This window comes from Tinamus guttatus, unplaced genomic scaffold (assembly GCF_059628265.1).
Source record: "Tinamus guttatus ecotype Peru unplaced genomic scaffold, ASM5962826v1 Tinamus_guttatus_pri_ptg000133l, whole genome shotgun sequence".
Classification (NCBI taxonomy): Eukaryota; Metazoa; Chordata; class Aves; order Tinamiformes; family Tinamidae; genus Tinamus; species Tinamus guttatus.
Window position 1 is genome coordinate 4,401,640 of NW_028288667.1, and position 14,767 is coordinate 4,416,406.

At 37.7% G+C, this 14,767-nt stretch overlaps 1 protein-coding gene across 2 annotated transcripts in view; it reads left to right on the forward strand.

Annotated features, from left to right (window-relative positions):
- The window catches only part of ARHGAP15 (Rho GTPase activating protein 15), a 301,475-nt gene that overhangs the window by 43,577 nt on the left and 243,131 nt on the right, over nt 1–14,767 (forward strand). For both annotated transcript variants that reach the window (XM_088521808.1, XM_088521809.1), the window contains exons 3-6: nt 508–582; nt 4,283–4,344; nt 7,791–7,878; nt 13,746–13,835. In XM_088521808.1, coding sequence (XP_088377934.1) covers nt 508–582; nt 4,283–4,344; nt 7,791–7,878; nt 13,746–13,835 — 315 coding nt within the window. The remainder of the gene's footprint in view (nt 1–507; nt 583–4,282; nt 4,345–7,790; nt 7,879–13,745; nt 13,836–14,767) is intronic.

The following is a 14,767-nucleotide window of genomic DNA, read 5'->3' on the forward strand; positions in this document are numbered from 1 at the left end:
AACCATGGTGGAATGAGAGTCTTTCAGTCATGGAGAGCTTGAAATATCTTTCCAGCATTTTAAATATACCAGGTACCTTCAGTTCCGTTCCCACTTGTGTTCCTGCTGCTCGTTCTGTCAGTGATTCGGGGTTGTAATGAACATCTCAGCATTCCCCCATCCCTCTTCTATAAAATGGGCACGGCAGCACCTACCTGACTAAAAACTTTGAGGTTTTTGCTGCAAAGTAATTTCAGATGATTGTTGTGAGTTGTTTAATTTGTAGTTTAATTTGCCAAGTGGACATTACAAAGAAGCAGGTAGGTGCTAGAGGTCTGTGGAGCCTCGTAGCTGTGAACCTCAATACGTGGGGCTCAGTGAGCGAGTTCTCACAGAAATCTGGTGCTAAAACAAGATGGGTTTTCAACACTACCTGCCTCCGTGTGCCTGCTGTACGTGTCCAGTGATCCCTCGGTATCTGCAATGCACTTGAACCCTCTCTAAATTTAAATCCTTGTATTTCTTTAGGTAAATCGTCACAGAAGAAATCATTCCCAACATAACTTAACACTTGCAGACATCATTAGTACACAGGACCACATGGTAAGCGATTGCTCTATAGAACTGATAAATCACTCTTGGCATTTTAAATGTTTTTAATGTATATGTTACACATGCTTTCTTAAAAATAAATATGCGAGGCTTTGGATGCCTCGAGACATTAAGGGATTTGAAGGAGTTTTATTAATCAACACAAAGAATAATTTTGGAACATACAAAGCAATTTATATAGCTTGACTTTGCTGTGATGCGGGACTGACATTTCATCAGTATTAATACTTGATGTAAAGAAATGTAACTATGTCTTTGTCCTGTCTTTGTCCATGGTAATGTGTTGTTAATATTTATTTTTGTAAGTAAAAATGATCATTAAATTTATTACAGTTTTCCTGCTCCCTTAAGAATTTAGTGGGGAGAGGGTATTTTGTCTGTTAAAATAAAATGAATGTGCCAATGCAGATTCATCAAATAAAATGGTACTTTTACCTATAAAAAAAATCAGGATTAGATAGGATTTGAAGCTTTGAAAACCTTTGATAAAGAAAATTATAGCGCTGATAAAGGTAGGTATTTATAAGTTAATTATTGACAATATAGTAATAATCACTTTTCCTTATACTATTTCAATAGTTATTTCATGTAAGTCTTTTTTTTTTTTTTTTTTTTTTTTTTTTTTTTACTAAAATGAGATAAAAATGCAAATATATATGTTTGCATACTGCTGTCATATTTAGTACTTTGATAAATCACAAATTAAAAAAAGAAATAGCTCCATTCTTGTTTTTCTATGCTAATTCTTTCAGGGTATTTTGGGTCATTTTCTTAACCTTCCTTCTGTTGAAAAGGTTCAGTAAGGGCAGCAGCTCAGCAAGAAATGATGATATTTATTGAGACAGAAAGAAGAGAACATATTGTTAGGATATATTTGGTATCTTTTTAATATCATCCATTTGCAGGACTGAAAGTAGATTCTGACCTGTTTTGGAAGTATTTTCTTGAAAACACATTCAATAGGCAAATACTGACAGATGTGAAATAAGGGCATATTTAGCTCTCCATACAGAGAATAAGTAAATATTCGTGTGAGCCTTGAAATCCTTTTCGTTTGTCTTTATGATAAAGGGTTTTTTAAAATTATTATTATGATTATTCTTTATACTAGTTAAAGAAAACACTGTATACACTATTAATTAGAAAAAAATCCTTTACCAAAGAAATGGCTTACATTGAATTAGTGTATGTGATATATATAAAGTTACTTTATTTAGCACTAGGAGAGTGTTCATATTATCTAAAGATCTTGCAGTTTTTAGCTGTTTAATTTAAAACAAATGTTTTAACCACTTGGGATATGCAATTTAAACTCGGATACGTTATATATCCAACATTTGGTAGTGGATTTGATGTTCCAGCTCAAGACCATTATTAGGAAAATCTGACTTCAGAACAACATTTTCATCTGGAAACACATCCAATTTTTAACTTCACAAAATGTTAGCTTAGAGGTGATTCAGATCTAATATTGAAAATCACATTTGCCTTTAGTTTTGGATTGGTTATAATAACAGTCTGGGAAGAGCAATTGGTAAACTTAGAGAGGATCAGATTTTGGGTCTGATTCAGAGAAGCAATCAACAGCCTGAATGGTCAGCCAATGCTCCTCCTGATTTCTGTTTCCAGATGGATGGAAATAGTAAAAGAATAACCTTTTTTTTTGTATGTTATTTGGCAACTCTGGCCCTGGCCACGCATCAAAAGTGAAGGTTTGTTTTTTTTTCCCACAAAAATGAAGGTTTAGAATGGGGGCAAAATTATTCAAAGAAGTAAATTAAGTGTGTGTTTTAAGTTAAGGAGGTTTCTTTTTCCTGTAGGTGGAGATCAGGTTTTCATCTTATTTTAGCTCTAATAATTCACTCGTGTGTCACTAGATAGTCGTGACATTACTCTTCCCAGTAATCCCTCCATAGTTTCTCCCTGGGTTTTCTATGCAATGATATGTGTGACAGGAATTTGCATGAGATGAGCACAGATTATGGAATGAGGTAACTACAGATTATGGAATATGCACACCCAAATCCCCACGCTCCCCTTTGAGAGTGTCACCTCCCTTGTTGTCCACAGGCTTTTCCATAGGCACAGATAGGTGTGCAGTGTGTATTTCGTGCTGCAAACCTGCAGATAAAATCTGTGATAAATAATTGCTAAAGATGATAATAGCAACCCAAGATTCTCTGTGCAATCCAATAACAGGCATGTTTGACAGAACTCTCCTTGCTGAATGTTAAAATCCGTCTTGCTGCTATTGAATAACTTTGCGAATGGCAATATTTTATTGTAATTATTATGAAATCACTTGTGACACAACTAAGAAGACCATATGGTCTAATATCCTGGTCAGGTCCTGATACTGATTTGGAAGGGAAAATCATCCCTCTCTGAATCTTGGTGTTACTTCTTGAAGCACTTGAGTATTCTGACACACTTGGGTCGTCCTTAGCTAGTGAGGTCTGGTGGGAGAGCGAGGCAGCTGGTTTGGCTGAAGAGCAGTGGGAAGCTTTTCTGTTTTTAAGCCCTTTAATATATATTATCACAGCTAAGCATTTAATCCAAAATTCTGTTAAAATATTTTTGCTTTGGTTTCTACAGGTACATAAGGGATGTTCCAGTAGCCTGTGTAGAACCATATATCTAATGTAGGGGGTATTATTTTCCTGCTGGTTTAAGGAAAGTGGGTCTGAAGATGTGGAGCACAAGCCAAAAATTTGCTTCTCATGTGCTGAAACTCCAGTGCAAACGTTGATACATTTGACTACAACATCCGGTTGTGGGGTGTGTCAGAAGAGTCCTTCCCTTTCCTGTTATGTCAGGGCAAACCACTAGGTCTTAGTTTTAAAATATATATATATATATATATATATATATATACACACACACACATATATAGATATATATAAAAAAAATAGCAGAGTAGATGATGTACCAAGCTGCTGTAGTCTCGCCAATACAGACACATCTGGATTTATGTAGGCAATAGATAAAGAGTTGGGGATTTGGGGATGCTGTATTTTGCTTTGTTCATAATTCCAGTTTAAGGTTGGCGGCCTTAAATTGACATAAATTGACATAAACACTCAATATATCCCGGCCAAATGCCACTGGAAAGTGTCATGCCTCCTAGCATCTCGCACTGACCTCCATTTAGTGTGCACTCCATGCAAAATCAGGCACTTGAACTTCTCCTGGTGCACCAGTATTTGGTGTTTCTTTGACAACTGTTGTCCCTAAAAATGATGTTTTTAGAATGTAAGAATTAAGAGGCTTGCAAAGAAGTGTGGTGTGTCCTTCATAGCTAATAAGTAAGCAGAGTCCCAAGACACAGTGGATTAACATATATGATACCTGGAAATTACTAATTTAGAATTTATTTGCCTTTTTTATTTTTCATACTTTTTATTTTTTTACTTTTATTGTTTGCATTCAAATATGTTTCTGCTAAGGCAGCAAACAGGACATTATACTTTTTTTCAGAAGTTAATTCGGATTACTAATTGACTTTAAAAGTAGTCCTGATATTTTCAAAAGAACTGGCTGGAACAGAAAGAATAGACGACTAAGAATTAGTGATTAAATGTCCTAAATTACATTAGCTAGATGCAGACTCTTTTAGCCTGTACTAACTGAATAGATTCATTCAAATACATAAATGATATGATTATGATATGTGTTTTTTTCTTTCTTTTAGGTAGTGGAGAAAGAAGGGTATCTTCTGAAAGCTAAAATAGCAGATGGTGGCAAGAAATTAAGGTATTACATTTCAGTGTTACCTTACTAGTTGTAAAATTAAGAATTTGTGTGTGTCTAACCATGTATCACTATTATTGCTTATAGACGAAGTGCATTTGTTTCAGTATAAAACCAACACGATTTAGCTTTGGAGCATTATGGCCTGCCAGGCCCAGCAAACAAGTGACCTTGTCTAAAGGCCTGAACCAAACCAAAAATATGCATTTGAAATGGGAAAACTTTAAGTGGTGAGTGTTTGTGAGGGTTGAAGGATACCAGAGAGGTGCCTGCCACGTGGGGATGCCAGATGTACAGGCAGGCAAGGTCATCACAAGCAGTCAGCACTCACTCGTCTCGGTTTCTGTTGATCCAATCTGAGTCTTTACTCTGGCTTTTATGGAAGGATTCACTAGTCTGCTGCATTTAGGTGTCTCTAAAGCAGTAACAGAGCATATTACAGCGGTATTTTAACTTCCTAGTTTTAGCATTGTCTAAACAGAGGTTGTCTCTGGGTAGAGACTGGGCTCTTCAATGACATTAATTTGCACTTTCCATATTAGAAATGCCTAAAATATTTACCTCCCAATCATAAGGTTCCAAACACAAGTCCAGAATAGTACTGACATAAAAAGGAGATATCTTTCATTTATATTTTTAAATAGGACAAAATAGTATATTTTCAAATAGCCTCAGAAACCGTGAGCACCATTGATGTTATAGTGTGCTGCCATCAGGTGTTCGTTTGCTAGAATGCAAAGGCAACTAGGCTTGAAGTGTGGCTGTATTCCTGCTCCTTACAGTCTGCAAATGTCAGATTTCAGCGGCTTTCTGAGGGTATATTTTAACAATAATTTCAAGATTTCTTCTCTAGAAGGATTCATGCAATAGCCTTGCTAATTGTAGTTTGGTATTTTCTGCATACTGGTATTTATTTGTCCTCATACATACAAAGGATGGGCAGTGGTGACTTACCCACTCTGCCTGCACTGTATGACCTACCACTTTACTTGCCTAAATGTGATATTCATTGATTGGAAGTTTTTTTTTTTTTTTTTTTTAATAATTTTGGTAGTCATATGGCAAAAAAAACCCCAAAAAACAGCAATATTGCTAAGCAGGCTTTTCTGAAGAGGCTGAATAATTTAACTCTTTGTATATGTCCCGTAAAATATGATGAATGCCCACCTACACAGAGACTAATACACCTTAAAACATTTTTTTCAATTATTTTTAGTTATTTAAAATCTGATTGACAACTTTATGGATCTCTCACTGAGAAATATTTGAAAAAAAAGTTTAAAAATATCATCTGATAGAAATTCCTGAGTGCTTCTGGTTCATAATTTAGAATGTCACTGCATAGTTGTTTAACAGTTGAGTTCAGACAAACTGTTCCCTTTAGTTTTCAGCAAAGATGAACCATAAAACTCAAATGAAACTCAGAAATACATCATATTTCCTAATATTAAAAATATACTCTTAGATTACTGAGTTCTTGATGAATCTCAAGTTGAAAATTGTGAATATAACTGAATTTTCTTGAATGGAGTCCAAGTTCATTTCCAAAGTTTTCACCTTAAGACAAACTTCTCAGTTAGTTGAGTGGACATTTGAAGTTTTAAAGAACCCTGCATGTAACCTGGACCTCAAAGTGTGGGTGCTGTTTTTTATTTCTCAGCTAACAGGGCTCACCCCACCAATACTAGAGCTGTCCCCTAAGGATTTTAATATATGCCTTTAGTAAGCCATCCAACCTAGGAAAATCTGTTTAAACTGGAATACAGCAATCGTGGAAACTTAGCTTTTCTGCAGGAAGAGGAGGCTGATTCTTGGAGGAGGAAGAGGAAGGGAAAAGAAAGAAAAGTCGTATCTAATAAAAACTTGGATTCACTACCTTGATGATGATCTGTAGCTACAGTACACACCTCCCAAAGGATCCTGTAAGGAATAACTAAATATGGTGATGGACTGTTTTTCATGCCAACATGCACAATCTGTGGTTATGGCCATCATTTATGGTAGCTAAGAATATAGCTTTACAGTTGTAATAAATTCAGCTGAAATTTTCAGTGACTTAGACTCACCTTCTGGGGGAATTATTTGCCAGCAATGATCATATATTTTTCTAAAATTCAACTGTGTGTTTTTCTCACTCTTTTTGTCTCCTCTTCTCCATTAACATGAAAAGTGGTCCTATTTTCTTCAAATATATTAATCTGATCCATAGAGTTGCTTGATTTTATCATGTGTTGACCATGTTTTAAGGATAATCATCACTTTACATTGGGTGCAATCCTGGCCACACTCCAGTGAATACATATTTCTGTGCTAATGTCTGTGATGTTAGAGATTCTTCTGTAATATCAGTGATGCTGCTTCAGCTGGTGACTCACATGTGTTGAACAGGAAGGTTATTAATAGGAATATTGTTATGCCAGATGATGGGGTAGTGAGAGCAGCAGAGCTTTGAGGTGGAGCTGGAAGTGAGTGTCCCAAAAACAGGCTTTTAAACTAGGGAAGACAAAACAAAAACAAAGACAAAGAAACAAGTTTCCTTAGAATAAAAAAAAATACATTTGAGTTATTTAGGGATGTTTATATGGAGAGAATTTGGAGGGAATAAGGAAAATGAGGGATAGAGAAAAGGGTATATAGCAGCTTTCCCTGGTCCCACTGTGTCCTTGCAGGCAGGAGTCACTGCTTAAGGAGCCATACACACATGTAAAACCACGTCCATTTGTCACACGTGTTCAGGCTTCATCTGAAATGTTTAGGTTTGTGATTTGTGTTTGCATAAAGGAAATAAACAGTGGGGTTATCTGCACTCCTGTAAATATCATTTATCACAGAGTCAAACTTGAGACCTTCATAAAAAATATACACACACACACATATATTTATAATATATACATTTGTCCGATGAGCTCCACTTGTTTGTGATTATGTGGTGGTTTCAAACACTGCATCATAGAAAGATTAATATATATAATTTATATAATATGTTCTTTGTGTAGGGACACGCAGTCTCACATACTCATGCGTATTTTGAATTCTTCACTCCATCCTCTGCAGTTTGCCAGCTCTTTATCCTGAGCTCCTGATGTTTTGTGTTTACTGAAATTGCTCTGAAATAGCGTATTTGTCTTTATTTGTCTCCTCCATATACCTAATTTAGGGACAGGGAGAAAACATTTGGGCACTTTGAGTACAGACCCTTTATGGAGCTCTGTGTAGTCAAACGAAGTTCTATCATCTTGGTATTTTCCATGTTGGTTCTTTAAAACTAGTTACTAAAACGACACCAGTCTATTTATAGCTGCTCTGTTGCAATGCATTGCTGACACTGAGTTTGAGTTTGGAGCCTTTTCATTTCTGACATGAAGGAGTTGAAAACACTTCTACACATGGAGCCTCTTTCACTTCCTGGTTGCTTGCCTTGTTAATCTTTTTCTGTTTATGATTTTTAGGAAAAACTGGTCCACATCTTGGATTGTTCTTACTGCTCGGAAAATGGAATTCTACAAAGAATCCAAACAGCCCGCACTGGCCAATCTGGTAGGCAATTAACCATCTTTTAATCTCAGCCATTTCAGAATTGTTATTGTAATATAAAAAACTGGGAGCTTATATACAAAGAATTCAGACTGAGCTGATAACCTTTCAAGATTTGAGTGCAGCTGTAGGAAAATGCCTTGATAAACTTTTAATCAGATGTAGAGTGTGAGAAGAAATGGGACTTAGCATGTCCTTTATTAAGAGGTGCATTTTGAGGATAATTGCAAAGTGAGACAAATGGTGAGTGACTATCCAGTAATGTGAAGGTAACACTTCAAATTAAGGTGCCATTTATAAATGCTTTATTCTTATTTATGAAAATGATCACTAAATGCAGCCACTTCCTCAAATAATGTATTATAAAGTATGTTATAAAATGCATTAGTAATAAATGCTTAACAGATGATGCGATGAGAATCTGTTCCAAAGGATATTGTGAGACGTAAATTGTATTAAACCATGTATGTGCATCTCTAATACATGAATTTAAGTTGTTATCCACCATCCTATAAAGTGGCTTATACATTAATAAATAATAATAAACTATTTATAAATGGCACCTTAATATAGGGTGCTACCAAAGCAGCAAACAGTATAAGTTAGTAAAGTGATTTTTTATCGTCGTATAAACGTGACATCTACCATATCCAGCTAACCTTCCTGAATATTTCCATGACTCCATCTAATGCAGCTAATGCAATTTCTGTAGCCTGTAGTTACTACAAAGTGAAATTTGCAGTACCTTTTTATTGTGCCCCAAGGAAAGGCCACTGATCTTAGTCTTCAGAGATGTGACAGCTGCATTGCACAAGCAATAACTGCCCGGATCCCTTCAGTGCTAGTTACTGTAGAGTTTGAGCCTCGAAACCTTTGTGTGGGCAACAAAAGGGGGATTCAGTAAATGTGTGACACTGTGGGCAGCGAAGGGACAGGTTTGACAAAACCCCGTTGTGAAAGGTTCTCAAGGCCTGATCAGACCTGCCATACCACATTGCCATGATGGGTGGCCACCAAGGTGCTCTCTTTGGCAGGAGTCACAAGCAATAAGCTAATTTGTGTGTGGCAGGTGATAGGAATCCTTTTTAGTCCTATGTTCTTGATCTACCAGTATAGCTGACCATAAAGTTTTTCTTAAAGAGTATGTTCTCATCCTTTTGTTTTTGGTAATAAGGTGAGGCTTGTAAAAAGAAAAATAAGAAGGATGAAACAGTAAAAGTAAATAAAGGATGGGCACACATCCTGTTCTTGTTTGCTGTTGCCTAATTTGCTGTCTGTCCTGTGAATGGGTGTTGCTGTAGCAAAATCAGTACGTTCTGGAAACCAGTTCTTACCATGTCTGAGAGTCACATCGAAGTAGCAACACAGCAAATTGTTCTTCCTCGGGGCTGCACAAGTTCCAAGCTGTACAAGGATGTATTTTTAAAATAACTGTGTTAGCTTCTTTTAAAAAAGCTTATAAAGAAACTAAGATAAAGGCGTATGCATGAAAAATTATCATCAAATGATGAACTAGACTTGGAAGACAACAGTGTCCCTTGCTCTTCTCTTCCTTTTTCTTCTCTTCTGGCCCTACCATCCCTATAGCATGGTCTGTTTAAAGTAAGCTTGGATTCAGGAAAACTTCCGGCATCGTCACTGACTGGTCTCGACTGGCTTTGGAAAAATGTGATGTATTTGCTGCTGTAACGGAGTTTGGGTGGCAGATTTCTGTGCTAATTAAGGGTTCCCACGTGCACTGTGTATCTTCCTTTGGCTGCTGTGTCTTCTCCTCTGTCCTCGCAAGGCATGGCCCAAATCCCAGGAGTTATCCACCAGCATAAATTCAACAGAGTGCTCGATTTTGCTCTGAGACTCCTTCACGTGGGTAAAACCCCTGGTAGCAGGTTAAGGATTTCAATCCTTTCAGTGAGTGGTTAGAGTAGAACTGCCTAGAAAATAGGGTTCTGGTGCAGAACAATCTATTTAACTCAACAACTAGCACGTGTTACCGGAAATGATTTTCTGAAAAGTCAGTCCTCCTCCTTTACGACTTACTTCGTCCTGAGCATTCACATTGATGAGATGATCCATTGCCTTATGGACGTGTTTTTCTTTTTGATTTCCAAAAGGCAGATTTGGTAGGGCAGGTGGTACAGCAGCTTGCTGGAAGTGCAATTCCCCATCCTGGCATCTTACTGGCCCCTTCCCTCCGTGCTGCCCTTTCCCGTCGTCCTGTCCCCAGCACCTGCATGCGTTAGTGTGACTCTCTCTCTGACCAGACATGAAATTCCCATCCTCTGGCTCCATGTAGAGCTTAGCAAGAATAAGGCCATAAATTAATCCAGCCTTTTGTTTTCTAAAATAAAAGGCTATGGGTTTTGCTTTTGCTTTGTTTTATTCTCTGCTAGGTCTGAATATTGGCATTGTGAACTTAAAGTTCAGTAGGCAAGGAAAATAGTTGAGGTTAAATTTCTGTCTCTTGTGGTCAAATTATAGCATGATGAATAAATAAATAAGGAAAAAGTTGGAGAAATGGGAATATCAGTACTAATGATGTCATAACCCAATTTTCTAACCCCAAATTTCACACATCAGAAAAAGCTAAACTGGCATGTTGATCTCATCTGATAAAGCAAAGCAATGTTAGTGTCCTCTGTAAACCATTTACCCAGATATAATTTTGACAGTGGAAAAGAAATAATATAAAGACTTCATTAAAAATCATTTGTTTACTGATCTTATTCAACTATATTTTACTTCAGAAAAAGAGGAACTCAACCATTAATTAAATAATGCAATAAAGTCAATGTTCAGTCACTACAATACGAATTATAACAAAGCATTTTTATTTATAGCAGGAAAGTGATGTGACTTAACCAAAAGATTAATGTACCTTTGTATTGTTAAGATATTAATTCATTAATTAGTTATTAAATACTGTACATGAAGTGAAAATTTAAAATAAGAAAGCATCATTGTAAGAGGGATGATACTTCACAACAAAGGCAATGGGGAGAGGGAGACGAGAGCACATTCTAATCATCCCTCTTCTTTCCGATGGTAGGATAACATTTAGAGGTGATTTACAATTATATTCCCCCAAATCCTTAGTGATACTCTAGCTTTTAGGATAGGCAATATCTAAAATAAGTTTTTGTTTCTTCTTTGTACAATTCCAGATATAAGACTCACTGTAATAACAACTTTCCTATGGATTCAGATGGGGAAGTCAGTGATCCGTAGCTTTTCTGATAAAGGTAGTGACTAGAATTATTAGTAACAATAATTAGAGGTAAATAGAGACCATGGCCACTGGAATCACCAGTAGGTGAGATGAAGAAAATGCACTTGTTTACAATATTACTGAAAATCCAAGTCTGCAGCTCATGTAACTATATTGGTATCTTTTGCTGCTATTTGATCGGTTATAGCTGTGCTTTTGGTGCCTTTTATGAAGGAAAAAAAAAGAAAGTTTTTTAATTAAGGACACTATGATCTAGAGTGATCACAGCTCTGTTGTTAGTTCCCAGAATTAAATTCTATTATCACTGGTCTTTGTGAGCACGAAAAAACGGCCTGTTTATTCAACAGAGGTTATTTTAACCCCAGGTTATTAGCCCATCTGCAAAGTAATTTAGTGAGTGAAAATGCCTCTGAAATCCATATTCATGTTTAGGAAGATTTCATTGTAACAGACACTTGTACCAATTTACAGCATAGCCCCCTCTGACAACGCTGATATAACATAATTGCTCTGACTGGAAAACACACAGCAAGGACACGGCCAAGAGCGCAGGCCATCGTGGTAGCCTTACCCCACTGCTCTGCAGTGTCCTGGGCCCCACATGTTTGGGCTGGGATGAATTTCTGCAGGTGTTTTGGGGCATTTGCACAGGTTTGAATGGAGCTCCTGGCGCTCCGTGGTGGAGAGCCTGGAGTGGTTGAACAAACTCCAGCTTGCAACAGCAGGAGACCAAGGCAGCTCGGTGGGCACCGGGTCCAGAGCCGTCCAGCTCCGTTGTTACCTGCAGCTTTATAGACCACTAGAATTAAAGGTGATAAAAACTTTTAAAAAGTTACCTGATATTGCAAAACTTCTCTGTGTCTTTTTTCTTTCCTCCACTTAAAATGCCATTTGAAAAGCCTGGCTGTGCTCTTAGCAGTAGCACTCCCATTCTGCGGGGTGCAGAGTGGGTCTTTCGTGGCTCTGTGATGAAAATTCCCAAGTCCTTCTCCTAGCCAGTGATCTAGTGAAAGGATAATCGATATCCCTAGTTTTTAAGAGTCATGGTCTGGAGCATTGAAAGCTGTTTTTTTCTCTCCTACTTCAGCATTTGTTTTCTCTAATCATGACTCTTTTTGTGATTGGCTTTACAAATATTAACTGTTTCACCTTGGCAACAGCCTGGGGAAGCTGACGATCAGTACTGCAGTTTTGCTTTGTTATTAAAGTTTCAAAAAGTTGTATTTCCTGTCAGAGGCCAGACAGGAAGTCTAAGGCAGAACCGAGAAAAGAAAGAATCCTAAACCCGGCTCTTCTAGCGGTTCAGCCACAAGAACATCCTTCTGTTTGGAATAACTTATTTTTTTTCTATTTAAAAAAATTAAAGAGAACAAAGGCACACAGGGCTGTCAGTTTTAGAGGAGCTGAGCCATGGTGGTTTTATGGTTTGGCAAATAGAGAATATAATTACAACTCCGGGACTCAAAAATGCCAGAAACCATGGCTGCAAATGCCTTGACCAGGATTTTTTGCTCTGCTTCTTTTAACCTAAATAGATCTTTTTCTGCCCATCTCAAAAGCACCCTGGAGAACAGACTTTTTTTTTTAAGCCTTCAGTAACAACATCAGAGAAATTCAGTGAGCAATCTTGGGAAAGCTGATTATGTGCTTGATGCTGGACTGGCCACCATAACTTCTGCTGTTAAGTCTGTTTTCTTTATCACCAATGTCATTTTTTTAAGGTAAAATGTCTCAAGAACAAGAGAGCAAAAAAGATGCACCCGGCTTGATTAACAACATTATGTGGATATTACTCCATATCTTCCCCGAAAGGGACTTCTTAGTGCTATATGTTGTTAGCAGCAGTAGTGTCCTTGTTGCCTGGGATGTTCAGTAGCCCGATTTGTAAAGGGCAGCCTCAACTGGAAGGCTTTGCCAGACCTGCTGCACAGGTAGAGCCCCTGGAGAGACAGTTTAGATGGCAAATCAGGGTTGTTTTGCTTTAAACCAGCTCCCAACAACATGAAGGATTCTAGCTAGCAAATCTGCTCTCCGTATTACCTGCATCCATAGGGAGTAGCTGGGCAGGCAGAGCTGCGTTTGGGGATGGGATTTGGGCTGTCGTGGGCTGCAGGGCCACCCCGCAGGCACGAGCTCTGCGCGGGCATCGCGCGCCCTCCAAGCTGCTTTGGGAGCTTCAGGTGATAACTGCTTTGGAGGAAGAAGCTGCACTGTGTTAGAGGGCTGATACAAACTCTTCTATGCCTTTTTTTTTTTTTTTTGGCCTTTCCATCTGCATCCGTTTAAAATTGTAGGTGGATCAGCCACAGAAATTTACCTTTTAAACACAATGGTGTTTTGCAAAGTAAGCAGTTAAGAAACTCACCTGATGTGTGGGCATTTGTTTTGATCTATTGTGTAAGTGCGATATATCCGGCTATTTTTAAACAGTCTTATCGTGTTTAAAATTATGTATCTAATATGCAAACTTTACTCCCAAATGAACGCACCCCAGTAACACTGACAGTGAGTAATGAACTCTTCTAGAGAAATTCCAGCAGCAGCACTACAATACCATGTCATTTGAGCTGTTCTGATCTTTATCTAGGAACTGTCACCATTTCTGAACATGGCTACATTCATGGTTATTTTTTTTTCTTTCCAGAAACCAGGATATAAGCCTGAATGTGTGGATTTGTGTGGTGCTCGCATTGAGTGGACCCCAGAGAAATCCAGCAGAAAGAATGTCTTTCAGGTAAGAGCCCGTGCGTGCATTCCACTGCTCATTTGAGGATACAGTCTCTTAAGCTAAGAGGTAGGTTTTATTTCCTTCATAGGATATTTTAATAACTACAGGCTGATTTAATACTGCATTTTCCTTACCAATATAGGAGTGTAACATTTTATCAAGCGTCGGTTTACTATTTTTCCAAGAGATGGATTTCTGATGACTGAATCTCCTTAAACACTTGAGAACCTGTTGATTTATTGATTAATGTTCTATATTCGATTTGTTTTTAAAACTTAGTAGGTAATTGCTTTGGGTTCAGGCCTAGAATCTTGACCTAAGGAACTTCCATAAACACAAATTCTGCAAAATGCTTATCCAAGCAGTGCTCCAGCGTAGTGTGGTTACTGTGTTTATTTTCATTGCTGTTAAGGGTGCTCAGACGGTGATGACCTGGGTTCATTTCTGGAAGGGGAGGGGAAGACTCGAAGCGTCCACCTCTGTCAGGACCAAAATAGAAGGATGTGTGTTTCTTGTATGTCTATCCTTTGCTGATGGATACTAATGTTATTTAATTATTTCATCTAAATTCCATTGTATCGAATGGGAGGATCAAGGCCCTAAAGGATGAAAGGATGAAGAAAGCATTATTGCAGGGTTAACATTCCAGCATCTAGGGGCTAAAAAATTTTACTGTGGCATTTTTAATCTTTGGACATAACCCAGCTCCCATGAATATCAGTGGAAATGCCTTTTTTTTTTTTTCACTTGCTTGTTTCACTAGAAGTTGCATCAAGCCACATGAAAGTAATATTTCCAGTGAGTTATTTGAGTTGCTACACAGAGTTCTAGCATAAAGAACATTTATCAACCTAAGCCTCCCTGTGCTGGGGAAGGCCAGAGAGACACAGAGGGAATGTGCCAAGTACAAGGTGTCTTTATCAGTTAGTCCTTTTGCA